The sequence below is a fragment of the Phalangium opilio genome, unplaced genomic scaffold, assembly GCF_054372755.1.
Source record: "Phalangium opilio isolate 3A_F unplaced genomic scaffold, DU_Popi_V2 ptg000540l_1, whole genome shotgun sequence".
NCBI lineage: Eukaryota > Metazoa > Arthropoda > Arachnida > Opiliones > Phalangiidae > Phalangium > Phalangium opilio.
This window is the reverse complement of record NW_028324244.1, coordinates 1,324,591-1,339,667: the sequence shown is the minus strand read 5'-3', so window position 1 is coordinate 1,339,667 and position 15,077 is coordinate 1,324,591. Positions and strand designations below refer to the sequence as shown.

At 36.7% G+C, this 15,077-nt stretch overlaps 1 protein-coding gene and 1 long non-coding RNA gene across 5 annotated transcripts in view; one reads left to right on the top strand and one right to left on the bottom strand.

The window, feature by feature from the left end:
* The window catches only part of LOC149588553 (uncharacterized), a 59,220-nt gene that overhangs the window by 13,821 nt on the left and 30,322 nt on the right, over positions 1 to 15,077 (bottom strand). The window contains exon 3 of the long non-coding RNA XR_016379959.1: positions 1,062 to 1,266. This is a non-coding gene — a long non-coding RNA (uncharacterized LOC149588553). The remainder of the gene's footprint in view (positions 1 to 1,061; positions 1,267 to 15,077) is intronic.
* Positions 1 to 15,077, top strand: part of lft (Limb expression 1 family member lowfat) — a 63,563-nt gene that overhangs the window by 42,288 nt on the left and 6,198 nt on the right. For 2 of the 4 annotated variants that reach the window (XM_089862520.1, XM_089862519.1), the window contains exon 2: positions 7,790 to 7,953. In XM_089862520.1, coding sequence (XP_089718646.1) covers positions 7,790 to 7,953 — 164 coding nt within the window. Of the gene's footprint in view, positions 1 to 6,289; positions 7,275 to 7,789; positions 7,954 to 15,077 lie in introns of those variants that run through there. The other 2 variants (XM_089862518.1, XM_089862517.1) reach the window with 2 other exon arrangements.

The window sequence follows — 15,077 nt, the reverse complement described above, 5'->3', positions numbered from 1 at the left end:
TACACTCGGTTTGTTAGTTTTGCAGGACTTCCATCTAGGTCCTATTAAAGTGTTAGTGACATAATTTTCGTCATCCTCAAACTTAAAATGCGAAAAAAAATCCTTGAAAAATCTAGTTTATTATGATATTTTTACTTTTTTATTTGGTTTCGTAGCAATTTATTAAATTGCAATCAAAGTTTTGTGTTTGGAAAAGGCCTAGTTGAGATTTTCTTTCGTTTGATGACGTAGTAAGGAGAAATTTTCACTCTAGATGTCGCTCGCGTGACGCGCCTGTTAGTGTCGCCGCTCCGCGTTAAGCCTAATTTATTCAGATTCGCGCGCGAGCCGCATTAGTAGACTCGGGAGTCTCGCGCTTGGCTTTTCCGCGAGATGCCGTGAGTGACGTATCAAGGAGAAAACCCCGCCAAAAATCTTCTCCGCAAATTTGCCTTTGTCCCCCAAATTTCAAGTTTTCAAGGTGTTTTTCTGTGTTTTCCCTCATAATTAAATATTATTCAAGCATATTTTTGGAATCAGAAGAGTTTAAACTCTCAAAAAAGTAAGGTTTTCTTTAGATTTGAGATAATTTTTAAATCACGTCGCTATTCCTTTAAGTCTGCATTACTAAGCCTTTGACAGCGCCAAAACCAGGCGTCGCTTTATCCTAAATCTATGACCTACCTCACTCACTTCATGACAAACTCCAGTTTGTAACCAGTGACAAACTCCAGTTTGTAACCAGTGACAAACTTATGGAACATTACCTATGAACTTATGATCAAAGTTAAAAAATTCACTACAAATAAACGTAAAATTAATCCCCAAAACTTAATTTAGGCCTAGTTTAGATTCGTCTAATTTAGAGACCCACGTGACATTTATTTTCACCTGATTTGTATACCTAGGCTTAGCGGGTCAACAATTGCAATTTTTACCTCAAACCACCAAGTAAATACTCCAGATTAAAAGTGGCAATTAAAAACGACCCCAAACCAAACCAAAAATAATCACTCTACATTAATTCCATTACATTACGAGTATTTGATGTTAATTAGAAAAAATATTATAAGTATATTTACCGATAAGGAAATACGGAAACGATATTATTGGCCGACACCTATTCATGCAGCTTCAAAAAGAAGAGTAGTGGCAGTTTGGCCTTTTTTTCCCATAAACGGTAGCCTTATCAAAGGCTGAAAAGTGCCGTCGCTATCATAATAGATAGATAGAGACTTGGAAGAGATTGCATTGCATTGCGTCTTTCCTCTAGGCATTATTTTTTTCCTATAAAATAAAATAAAAAATAAAATGAGAGATCGTGAGAAACTGGCCCTTATGACGTGGTGGAGAGGAGAGGAGATGTACAGAAACTAAACGGGAAAAATCAGATGGGCTCGAGTCAAACCTTAATAGAAGGCGGATTATAATCTCATATACTTATCGTACATTGTGACTGTGCAGTACGAACGAAGCTCTTTGCATTATTATAGATAGCTTTAAACAAAAGGACATGTGACAAAAAAATAAGCGCGAGTTGATGACCGGTACTATATACCTATTATTACTCTCACCTACGCAATTTTGTTTTGCGAGGGGATATTTATATATACAGGGTGTAATAATATACCCTATGGGGCAATAAAGTTTGAGTCGAAAAAGTTCTATATTTCTATGTTATTTTGCATTATAAACAAATTATGATTGACCAGGGTTCATACAACTTTTGGAAAACAAATTTCCCTGAGATTTCCAGGTTTTTCCCCATATACTCCCCTGAATTTTCCAGGTTTTTCCCCATATACTCCCCTGAATTTTCCAGGTTTTTCCCCATATACTCCCCTGAATTTTCCAGGTTTTTCCCGTATATGGAGTATCCTATGGAGCAAATGTTAACGAAGGAGGGGGGGGAGGGGCAAATATGACTATTACATAATCAAAGTACATCCCCGTATCTCAAATATAACTAGAGTTATGAGCCTCCAAAGTATAGTTTAATGTTAATCCTATGGAGGGTATGTTCATGAACATTTTGCTTAATTACTCGGCCCTTGTTTGACGCAAATTTCCCTGATTTCCCTGAATTTTACTAAAAATTCGAAATTTCCTTGAATTTTCCCTGAGGTTTTTGTCAACTATTTATTTCACTGATCATTCCCGGTTTTCCAGGTTTGTATGAACCCTGTTGACGTGTTTTATGGATGACCCCTTTAATTTAAAATAAGAATTGTCTTTCAATTTAAGAGGTGTACCTTAGGGAAATGTTGCATTTTCAACTCAAAATCGCCCATAAAATCATCAGACGTTTGTTCGGTCCTATATTACCACCTTCCTTTTTTTGAAATACCCTGTACATATAAATAAAAAACCGGACTACCGCTACGCGGATTATCTTTTGAAAATTTCTACTTATTTTTTTAATCGGGTATTACAAGATCACCGCCTACACTTTATGATGAATAAAAAAATGGCAAGCTCAAAAGCACCATGCGCCGGAACAATTTTGCATCGTACCCTCCCCTACTCTCGAGTCAACCAACGTCTGTAATTTTGATTTTGACGATTTTAGACTTGAAGGCAGATAATTTAGCTTTACAATTTTTCGTAAATATCGTCTAAGACTTAAAACTTACGAAAGAGAATAGAATGTTGAACATCTTTAACTACTTGAAATTACAATGGAAGGCATGGGGGAAAATTTACTTTGATTTAATACCGACAGGTGCACTGTGATATAATATGGGTAGAACTGACTAACGCCGCTACCAGTTGCTAATTTGCTTAATTACTCGTGCCCTAATTGTTATAACCCCAAGTATTGAGTATCGTTTGAAAGCTTAGAAATGGGACTACAACATATTCGAAGGGTTTCCCCGTATCTCTGATAGAACCAGAGTTATGACCCTTGTTGCTTGTTAACCCTATGAAGCGAATGTTAATGAACATTTTGCTTAATTATTTTGACCCCCTGATTTTTATTGTAACCCCAAGTATTGAGTATCGTTTGAATGGGTAGAAATAGTTCTACAACATACTCGAAAAAAGTATTTCTTATAGAACAAGAGTTATGACCCTTGATAACCCTATGAAGCGAATGTTAACGAACATTTTGTTTAATTACTTTGACCCCTCATTTTTGTAACCCCAAGTACTGAGTATCGTTTGAAAGACTATAACATACTCAAAGTAATTAACTGTATCACTTATAGATTCAAAGTTATAACACTCCAAAATCAAAATCATGTGCAATAAGGATTGAACATTATTTTGCAAAATAAAATTTTAGGTTAATTACTAATTAAAATCTTACTGAAGTCTGTAAGAAATTCATAAGAGGCCCGATGACTTTAGGTTAAATTTTTCGAGTGTTATACCTCCGTTATGACGTCACATTCCGTGACTAATAAAACTTAATATTCTTTAAACTCGAATGATCCAGCCTTTTTTAATAGAAAAAAAAAACCTTTATAGGCGTGAAGATAATTTTTTAACAAATTCGATTTATTTTTGGGCGCATGTCTTCTTTCTCCAAAAAAAAAAGAGGAAATACGCTACCCACGCATTTATTTCCAATTTGTGTTTTATTTTTTTTTATTTTTCTATTTTCTTAAATTTTTTCCGACCAAATTATTTTGGTTCTCTTTCTTTCCATCATTCTCCATCCTCACACAAACTAGGAGAGTAATGGCAACTCTCATTATTTCACTATAAAAATCGATAGAATCAAAATAAAGAGATGCCGTTACGGTATTAAACACACATACTTCGAGTGCGAAGATGATTTTTTTTTTTTTTAAATTGGGATTTTCGATTTGTGGGGGCGCAATCAGTTCTATTCAGATGTAAGAAGGTCTTCGTAACGGTTCAATAACGATTAAGAATTTTAAAGAGATCTTGAGAGATGCTAGGTCGCATGAGAGAGAGATGGGAAAATAAAATTTACACCATGAGTCTAGCAAAATTCAACTTAAGATAATCAGTGGATTTAATTTAATTTTTTAAGTTCGTTTAAATCGTTTGAGTTATGGAATCTTTCTCGTGGCGTTTATTATTATTATCAAGAAGCGATATTAGGGAGAAGGCATAAATTCGCCACATTTCTAGCTTTATCTCCAATCCAAACGTAGGTCCGGAGTTAATCCCCGCCTCCTCTAAATTACAACCAGCATTTCATTGGTTCTTGAAAACTCACGTCAGCGCGACGCGAATGACGAAAATTACAGTCATATTTTCCGACTGAGGAGAGGCGAAATAGCCGAGACGGCCTCCTTTTACGTCCCCCCTTGTATTTTGAAAGGGGGACTGGGACTATGGCCCGCGCGAATACTTGGGCATCTTAAACCTTCTCCCTAGTAAACTAGATATCGCTTCTTGTTATTATAAATAGTTTTGAGACCATAGGAGGATTGATACCATTTACAAAAGGAGGCGAAGCTACATGAAACTTGGTACTGAGCTTTGACCACCTGACTTCCTGGTGTAAGGTGGTATCAGTCATCCTAGCCTGAAAACTATGATATGTATTATTGTATCAAAATAATTTTGATTAGATTATTAACGTAACCTTTGACCCTATATAGTAAAACATTTAATATATACTTAAAAAATGTTAAAGCCCTGCACGTAATTTTAGAAACTTGCAAGTACTCATATTTCAATTTTTTTTTTTGAAATAAATTTTGTTCATTAGGAGTAAGACTTTGGAATCTGTGAATAACTAAAAATAAAAAGTATCCGGTAAATTTCCTTTTATATTTTGTGATTTTTCTCAAAAGCATAAAACTGGGGAAATTTTTTATTCTTGTAAGATTTGGGTGTTGTACGTCTGGTCTTATCTAGTGTCATCTTTAAATTTCCAAAGTAAAACACTCCTGAGAAAAAATACTTATCAAATATCTACAACTATAAATCTGATTGAAGGAAGCCAACTGATTTATTCTTGATATAAAGAAGAAAAAAAAAATATATTTTCTTTCCCCTAAGGTTAAAAAAAAACCTCCCAGAAATTTAAATAAAATTATACTTTGAATAAATTTATACGAAGTAATTAGAGATGGGGGGAATTTTTATTTATTTCATTCGCAGTAATACTTGGGCCTTAATTAATAGTTGAAATGGATATATAGCTAGGCCTAGATCATGCAATTCTATTACCATAAGTTTATAAGTGATATGTTCCTACCATAAGTGTGACACTAGCTATACTTTGTAATGCTACTAAGAGACTTACAGCTCGAGAACGACGGAAGAAGTGCTACACTGGTAGTTTTGCAGGACTTCCATCTGGTCCTATTTAGTCTGCATTACTAAGCCTTTGACAGCGCCAGCTCACCAGGTGTCGCTTTACCTCGAATCTATGACCTACCTCACTCACTTCATGACAAGCTCCAGTTTCTAAGTTACCAGTGACAAACTTATGGAAGGAACATAATTTTATGAACTTATGCTACTGCTAAATGAAAATGTAGCTTTGAAAAAAGTGGAAGGAAAAACGTTTTCAAGAATAAAGTGATTTTTTCTCTCTCTTTTTCTCTCTTTTACTTCTGCGCCTAAATTTCGTTTTTTTGAGGCTAGATTTTCTTTGCCAAGGACTATAAAGATTGTTTTATTAGTGAAAAATCTCTTCGCCGGATCTTAGGGAGTGTGGAGGATGTTTTTTCTTCCATTTTTTATTTGTCTCGAATCAGGTTACGTACTGCTGTCCCCTAAGGCTAAAAATGGAGAAGGTTTCCCCCCCCTTACTTAAAGGGGCAGTGAAATGGGCGCCTCTTAACAGAAACTTTAATCCATTACGCTTTCTTTAAACAAATATAATGTTATTCCCTAAATCCATACAGTATACCAATCAAGGTATAAAGCTACGGTACATCTAAAAAGTATTTTCCGGCCAATTAAATTAATAAATTTATTAAAACACAGCTAGGTACCATTCAATCAAAATATCTTTTGATATTGAACAATTTAGATTCAAATTTCGTATAAATAAAAATTGTAGAAACGATTGCGTTTCACCCTCACTTTGAATGGGATTGAGCGGAGCATCATTAGAGATCTCTCTCTTCTCCGGATCTCCTCTCTCTCTCCCGTTGGAAAAAAAATCATCTTTAAACTACACTACAGCCAACCTTAAACCCCATTCAAAACTATAATCGCCATTCAAAAAGCATACACGCAGCCCTTAATCAATGGTACAATAAAAGATTGAAAATCTCAATATAAACCGTATAAAAAGTGGGGATACGAAAAAGAAGAGTGGTATAAAAACCCTCCCTTTAACTAAGCTTTCGAACCTTGCCATTGGTGGGAAGGGGATACGTGCGTAAGGTACAACTTAGGTAAAACACTATTCCTCTCCCAGCATAAAAAAAAAAAACAGAACTTCCATGGGATGGCTAGCTAGCTAGCGAGCCACCATCGCATTCGCAACCATAGAGACCCCCAGTCTCCAACAGTTCTTGGATCATAAGAGTCCATCCAAGAAGATCCCCGCAGTCCCAAACTAGGACGCGATCGTACGTGGTACGCCCGTTTATTTTTTTTGGGCAGAAAAACGGCTTTAAAAAAAAAATTGAAACCCCAAAATAATCCACGGTACCAGTCGGTGACGAGTCGAAACTAGAGAGAGAGAGATACCTCGTTCAACTTTGTGGGATTTAATATTATCGCAAACCTCGTAAAGAAATCCAGTTTGCAAAAAAGAAAAAACTACCCTGAGATGATATTTTTGCATATTTAGATAATTAAAAGATTTTTCAGTAAGGAGAGATAGAGAGAAGAGAGAGAGAAAAAGAAAACGCCTTTCTAGTAGATCATTAAGATTCTTTTAGAGGCCGGCCGTTAAGGGCAAATCATTTTTTTATTTTTTTTTTTAATTTCTTTTGGCTTCATCTCTACTGTTAAAAACAACGTCGTAAGATTATATTTACTGTTACTAAATTTAACTTGATTTGCAAATTATTCCGGTTTCTTTATTTTTTTTTTCTTGGCCGGATTCTCAAGATAAAAAGGATTAACTCGTTGTCGCGTTTCGATTGAATGATCATTGTGTATCGATCGTGATTCGTATTAAGTTATAGATTTCTTATCTCAGTCGGCAAGTATGCCTAAAACGGCAGTTTCTCCATCGGGTAGTCATCATCGCGTTTTAAACGGACGATATTTCGGGCAACAGGATCATTGTAATTACGGGAGTAACAATGCGAGTCCCGCGTTAAGAGGATGTTCCTCAAGTTTGTCAGGAAGACAATCTTCAACTTCTTCGTATCGGAGAAATAAAAAGAGAAATAGCAAGAAAGGTATCTGATCTTTGAAAAAAATTAATCCAAGATTTTTTTAATTGTTAATTTTATATCGATGGTTAAATATTGTTAAATAGTTTAATGAGGATTGAAAAATAAATGGTCTACTGAAATTGAGATAATAGAGGGAACGGCGTGGAGTAAAAAGATGGGTGCAATGTGGTTGCGATTTGCAAGCAATATTGCATATTGAAGTCCCCTGCTTTCCCTTATTGTACGGTTACGGACAGCTATGAATATTCAAATTAACATTTTCGTTATACAACCTGCTTAGTTTAATCATAAGTTCATAAGATATGTTCCATAAGTTTGTTAATCTCTGGTTATAAACTGGAGCTTGTAATTTTGAAACTTATAAACTTACGGATGGTTTTACTTATATGTGCATGAACCGGCTGAACCTATTTTCAAATAACCCTAAACTATTCTAACCCCCAAATCCATTTAAAAACTCACATTATTTAATTTTATAAAAAAAGGAGTCTAACAGTAATTTAATTTTAATTTTTCAGTGAATGTGGTAGAAGCGCTACAAGAATTCTGGCAGATGAAACTGGCCCGAGGAGCTGATCTCAAAAACGGAGCACTGGTCATTTACGAATCGGTCCCTTCGTCCAACCCTCCCTATATTTGTTACGTCACGTTGCCCGGTGGAAGTTGCTTCGGAAGTTTTCAAGTAATAAAACAACTTTTATCTAAATTTAATCATAAATTGACCCTCAAAAAGAATTGTTAATTTTGATGATAACTCGATCGGTATAACATAACAAAATATTCGTCATTGACATTTTGATGACCTCTGGATCGAGTTACTTTGCAAAACAAAAATTTAAATGGTAACCGGGGGATGTAGGATTGAAGTAGTTTTTTAAAATCATCTTCTCTCTAAACGTAAAGGACGTAATTTTTCATCATTATTAAAATAAGGTGTACGTGGGCAATCAATGTGCGTGGCAATTCGATGCCGGAACTAGCCGAGAACTCGGCCCGGCCTCCCGATACTTTTGGGAATAGGGTGGCCCTGGGGCTGCGATATTCGGCCCGTCGAGAGAAAAGAGCGTATCCTTCTCACACTCCGCGGACGTCGAGATGTAGTCCATTCCCCATCCCATGTGCAATTTTTTCTTCGTTTATAGTTAAGTTTTTTTTACTAGTTTTTTTTTTGATAGCGAAGACCCCAAAAAAGAAAGAAAGAAAGAACTGAGAGAGGTCACGCCTACCAATATAGATCTCCCTTATCAAGAAGCGATATCTAGTTTACTAGGGAGAAGGTATAAGATGCCTTAGTATTCGCGCGGGCCATAGTCGCAGTCCCCCTTTCAAAATACAAGGGGGGGGGACGTAAAAGGAGACCCCGGGCTATTTCACAGCCTCTCCTCAGTCGGAAAATATGACTGTAATTTTCCCGTCATTCGCGTCGCCGCGCTGACGTGAGTTTTCAAGAACCAATGAGATGCTGGCTGGTTGTAATTTAAAGGCGGTGATTAACTCCGGACCTACGTTTGTTTGAACTGGAGATAAAGCTAGATTATAAATGTGGGGCGAATTTATTCCTTCTCCCTAATAAACTAGATATCGCTTCTTGCCCTTATATATATTTCATCAAAAGGTCATAACTTGGAAATGACTGGCAACACTTGCATTGCATTATTGGGTATCTAGCTATCTCTTCCGCAAATCTTGCCCCTGTAACCCCTGGAACGTTTGACTGCCGAATAAATGCACTTTTTAAACGAACAAATCAAGTGTTTAGTAATAATAACCCCTATTTAAGATTAATTTTACAACTTTACTTCAATTCATGGGCTTCTAAAGTTTGCTATATATATATATATTTGTAGCATCCCACCCCTAATAATAAAGTTACAGAGCACCCTCCCGGGTCACCCAACTCCCGAGTTCAAAGAAAAGGCACAAAAAAAAAGATCAACATAAACTACCTAACTATTTATTACTACCTTAGTTTAAGTAACCGAAATGGACATAGCTTTCTTAATAGTATTTTTTGTTAGGGGGGCGGTAGAAGATGGTTTCCCGCGTTTCTTAGCGACTCCTGGGCTTGGGCCTGGACTTGATGTAGCCGTTCACGCGATGGGCTAACGATACATGACCGGTGTACTCTTGGAAGTGAATTATTGGGGGGTCAATAGCCCAACTCGCTAATAAATCTTTTTTTACTTAAAAGTTCATTACAAAATGCGAAAAACCTTGAGTCTAGAATAATAAGTTAACATTTTCGATTGCCCCTGTAAAAGTGTTCCAACCGCTGCACACCGATGTTCAGGGGTAAAGCGTACATACAGGGGCAAAATTCTTGTTTATAAACACTTTCAGGGGGCGTTTTTACCCAAGGGGCAAAGCCTCTAGAACTAAAAGGCGCGTTATGACAGCTATAGAAAAATAGATCTCATAACCCATAATTTTTCCATATTTTTTGCACCCAAAAGTATAAAGCCGGCAAACACTTGAACATTTTTTGGAGGAAAGAAAATGAAACATATTCTGTATGTAGTATCACATATTCTAGTTGGCGCCTAGACGCCGAGGGTGATGGTACAAGGCGTACAGAGCTATTATTCCTGAGCAGTTTCCCAAACATACAACAAGTTCAATCGAGAGAAAAACTCGAGTAACCATTGACCCCGTCATAATTCGCCCCTTTTGGAAATAAGAATTCGTCCGACTAGAAAATTCCTTAGAAAAAGGAGAAAAGCGCGTGCTTTATTGGAGGGGGGGGGGGAAGAAAAAAAGCGTGGGAAATTCTTTTTATCTTCATCTCTCACGTCCTTAAAAACTCATTCATTATAAAGTTAGGCCTAACCGTGTATACGAACGGTATACCTTCCTTTTCGAAATAGATAAAACCGAAATAATCTAAGAACTTGGAGTATAAGGAGTTGAAATTCTTCTCTTGTCTAGTCTTAGCCCTACGAAATTCTCCGCCATTTTGAGGGAAAGGAGTTATCCATCTTTAGTCAGTTCTATTTACTGCCAAAAGGGGCTAGAAAATGTTTCTCCCGCCATTTCGTAACTTTTACTGCGCATGCGCTTCAGAGTTGCCAGTAATTTATATAAGAGCATCTCCTTTATCATTCAGGTTTGGAACTGAATGATCCAGTACTGAATCGAACACAGAATACTACAAGCTATTCAATCTGTTGTATCTATTGGAGATAGGGCTTGAATTGGAATAAGAAATAACAAGCAACACTTGTCCACACACCATTTCTCTTTTTCCGAAACAAAATTTTCCTTAATTTTATAATAATCTACTTTATGCATTTGGGAATACTCAGTCTCATCCATAGACTGGGAAAAAACGAGGGAGATTTCTTTAAAAAAAACCATAGCGCACAAGTTAAAGTCCGTCTATTTCAAGCTGCAGTTTCGGGTGTCTGAGCCTGCCCATCAGACTACTTAAACCGGCCGCGTTACCGCCAAAAACCATACGAGTTTCTCAAACGAATTAAGTTTAAGCGTTATAAGGGTGAACGGACAAGGTAGCTATCTCCCCCAAGTCCTAAGAAATCGGTATTAACTGATGAAACGCGACGCGTTTAAACATTGGAGAGAGTGGTACGTCTGGAAAAAATCTCCTTCTTTGGTAAATGAATTATAGGGTACGTGTAAGAAAAGAGACATCGTTTATACAAAATGTATTAGACCCAGCAGTTAAGGTGAAAGAGTGAGTAGTACTACTACTAGACTGGATCTTGATCTTACTAACTTCTAGAGAGAGAGAGAGAGAAAAATCCCAAACCATCCTTCCGTCGGCTCAAAGCCAGAATGAAAAGGTCAAAGGCTAATAAGAACTTTAAAAGACCCGATCTTTTTTTTTTTTACTTATATTTGGGTAGGGGAAGAGGATGAAATGGGAGGAAAGAATTATAGTGGTGACTAGGGAGAAAGGTAAGGTATATCCCGTTATCCGAATGCTTGAGTTAACCCTTAAAGGGATGCTGACCTTCGTAGGCCTAGTAAGAATTTCCTGGAGATGTGGAATAGAGAGATTTAGAACCTGGCGCGTGAAAAATCACGTGGTTTTTTTTATTATTATTTTAAATTTAAAATAAGGCTTAACGCCCACAAATTCGCGTGAGATTTTAACTCGTGTTTGTGGCGCGTGAAAATTCACGTGCTTTTCTTTATTATTTTAAATTTCAAATTAGGCTTAACGCCTACAAATTCTCGTGACATTTTAACACGTGTTTCGGTGAAGAAAGGAATGTGTTCAGCAACTATAGTTAGGTTTATCATATTACATAAACGAAAACGTTTTGTCTTCCCTTCAAAAAACATATATAAAAGGGACAAGAAATCAAAGATGGTAGAGAAGAATCCCTGGAAGATCTAGAAGAAGAAGTATAGTTGAAATAGAGGCCGTGGGAACGCGATTTCTTGTATTACACCTTAGAATTTTGGCGGAGTCTTTTTCCCCAGCTCAATAGATCTCTAAGCAGGACATACTCAACTCAATCCTGTAGAAAATATTTCTTTTCATACAGAAAATTTTTTGGGGGGTTAAAAAATGTTCGATGGGTCGAGTTTTTTTTTTAAACGGCTGTCACGCCCCCTAGCGCGAATGTTTGTTGTCTGCGGCATGGAAACTTATTCTAGCCTTAACCCTCGATGACTACTCAATTTGTTTTGGCATCCCTAAAGTTTATGGCTTTTTCTAATCACTTTTGAAAAAACCGAACAGATTTATTTTTTATTATGGAACTAGCTAGCTACCTACCTTGGGTATAAGCCAGTTTTCCCGCACACACAAAAAAACTACAGTCAGAGGATTATGAAGACGGTAATCATTTATGTTTACGCGTTTGACATTTGATGGGAGGAGTTTTGGGTGGGAGAAATGTGTATGAAATCAACAAGGCGTTGGTGGTCGAAAATTTATCGTGAAATACCAATAGAGAAAGGTCAATATAAGGGGTCAAACGTGTCATATCGGGTAAAAACACTTCCCATATAGTATTTGGATAAGTTACAATATGATTTCGGTTTTTTTTTTCTTGCTATCTTAGAGGAGAGAGGGGAGATGGAGCGGTTATGAAAGACTCTCACACCCAGATTGTACCTCCTAGCGCCATTAAACTTGAAGCTATTTCTCACGAATTAGCTTATATTTTTAAGACATAGGGGGGGGGGCAGTCATTGTCGACATTTTCAAACCACGTTTGACCCTGTACCAAAACGTTACTGGGGATGCTGGGGGACTTCTTTGCCGTTCCGTAGATGGGTAGTATTTAACACTTCTCCATGTCACCCCTTTCCTCTAAGTTTTAATTACTCTCCCCTGAAAGTGTAACTCTAACAGATGTGAATTGAATAGATCAATGCATTGCGGGTTTTCATTCGAGTCACGTGACAAGTGCTATAGAGTAATATTCGGTAGAGAGGCGAGTGATTTGTGAATCCCCCGCGTTGGGGTACCAACTTTGTAATAGTCCTCCGGAAGGGGTTTATGACTTTGCCATATATTGGAAATAAATTACTCTATAAGGATGACCGTGATTTATCCATTTCAATTCAATTGATGGGAATTTATTTCTATGAGTGACTGCAGACTAAAAGAAAGGGTTATAATAATAAATCTTAACTCCCACGTTGTAAACTAAATCCTATAAATACCGTTCATGCAACTAGATTGACATTTCGTGACCCTGTAAATTCAGAACGTTTAAACGTGACGTGATTTATATTTTGGGTGCGTGATATTTATGGTCACTCACGAATAAAAGTTTTATTATACCAATAAGTCTATTGTGTGTTAGACAACACCCCCTCTTCCCCCCTCCATCCCGCCCGCAACAGAAGTGGTGGTTTGAACGACGGATCATATAAGAAAATACCTTTAAAAAATAAACATAAACGTTTTAAAGGTGTTAAATTTATGTTTCGACACGAATAGGCTATATTTTAGTCCCAAACCCAATAGAGTATGTTACCTCACGTTTTAAAAGCTGCGAGGGTGGTATGCTATGTATTTAACATAAATTCTCAAAGGTTCAACTGATTTTGTTTTACCAGGGATAGATTTAATTTTAGAACTAGGAATGGAGAACAGAGTAATATCTGGGCGCGCGTCAAAGTCCCGGACCCCCTTCCACGGGACGGAGGGGTATGAAAGAAGAGGCGGGTCATAGCGACAGAGATAAATAGGAATTACGTCACTATTTTTCGCCGTCCCCGTCAGCAACGTCATCAAAACGTAGCTTAACTCAGCCAATAAGATAATATAAACTTTTCGTTACGTGTTGGAGGGAGGGACTCTATACTGGACTGAAGTAAATACTAACCGTTCTCCATTCCTACTTCTAAAATTAAATCTATCCCTGGTTTTACATTATTATTTCATCGTACAGCGTGTTTCTGCATGAAAGGTCTGTTTGTATTTCTACACCCTGTATATTCCCATATGCGGCATAATTGTTCGTGAGCTTAAGTCCCCCCTTTAGAAATGAACAACAATTAATATTTTAAAAAGGCGAGTGAGAATATTGTACCTAAGATAATATTTCATCCAAATCCTTAAGAATCGGAATGAAAGAATAAAAAATAAATTATATTAAAAACAAAAAGGTAATAAATTTTGGGCGAGGTGTGGCCAAAAGAAAAAAGATTTAATTTTATAAAATATTGCTTTCAAGCCCTCTCTCTTTGAGAGAAAGAAAAACCATATTTATTACAATATACTCCTCTTTTTCTCTCGATTATCTTAACTTGATATCTGGCACGTTCAAAAGATATTCTCTAGTTGGGGCATACATGCAAAGACGTTCGTCTAAACCATCCTTTTGTTTCTTAAATAAATGATATTGGATTAAATCATCTAATTTTTATTATTCACTCCTAAGAATTAAGAGTTCCCTGTCTAAATTATCACGGAATTAACGGTATGAACACCTCGTAAAGTTTGAAAACAAATTATACCCCTTTTCTACGCAAATCATCGAAACAAACGTTATTCAACTAAATTTAAAAGACTTAAAAACCCAACCAGAGTCGCGTTAAACCATAAGTTTATAAGTGATATGTTCCTACCATAAGTACGACCTTTCTATACTTCGTAATGCTACTGAGAGACCTCTTACAGCTCGAGCTAGTTCTAGCAGAACGACAAGTGAGAATTGAAGTACTACACTCGGATGGTTAATTAGTTTTGCTGCTTTTGCAGGACTTCCATCTAGCTTCTATTTAGTCTGCATTACTAAGCCTTTGACAGCGCCAAAACCAGGCGTCTTCGCTTTACCTCGAATCTATGACCTACCTCACTCACTTTATGAGAAGCTCCAGTTTCTAAGTTACCAGTGACAAACTTATGGATGGAACATATCACTTATAAACTTATGTTTAAACCAAAATAAATGAACATACATAACACAACCCAAGAATTATTTGCAATACAACAATTTCATTCCACGCATTGGCGAAATGTATTTAAGAGAGCAAAAAGAAAAAATGCAACAAATCAATGGGCGTGATGGGATGGGATATAAGTTATATAAGTTCGATCGACTCGTTCAGAGCAAATTTCGCTGGCTCAATAAATTTTACCTCCTAGACGTAAAGGTGGGATTGTTTTTGTTATGGTTATAAATCTAATGGGTCATGGAGAATGCTATGCGATCAATTTTGTTTTAGCATTCCCTCAGACGACGTCATACATGAGAGGAGATGAGCGGGCAGAAAAAAAAGCTATCTACATGGGTTGGGTATGAAATTAAATAATAATAAAAGAAACATAAATGGGAGGAAGAGAGAATTGCTTTTTTATGTCTCAGAGTGAAGTGTAGA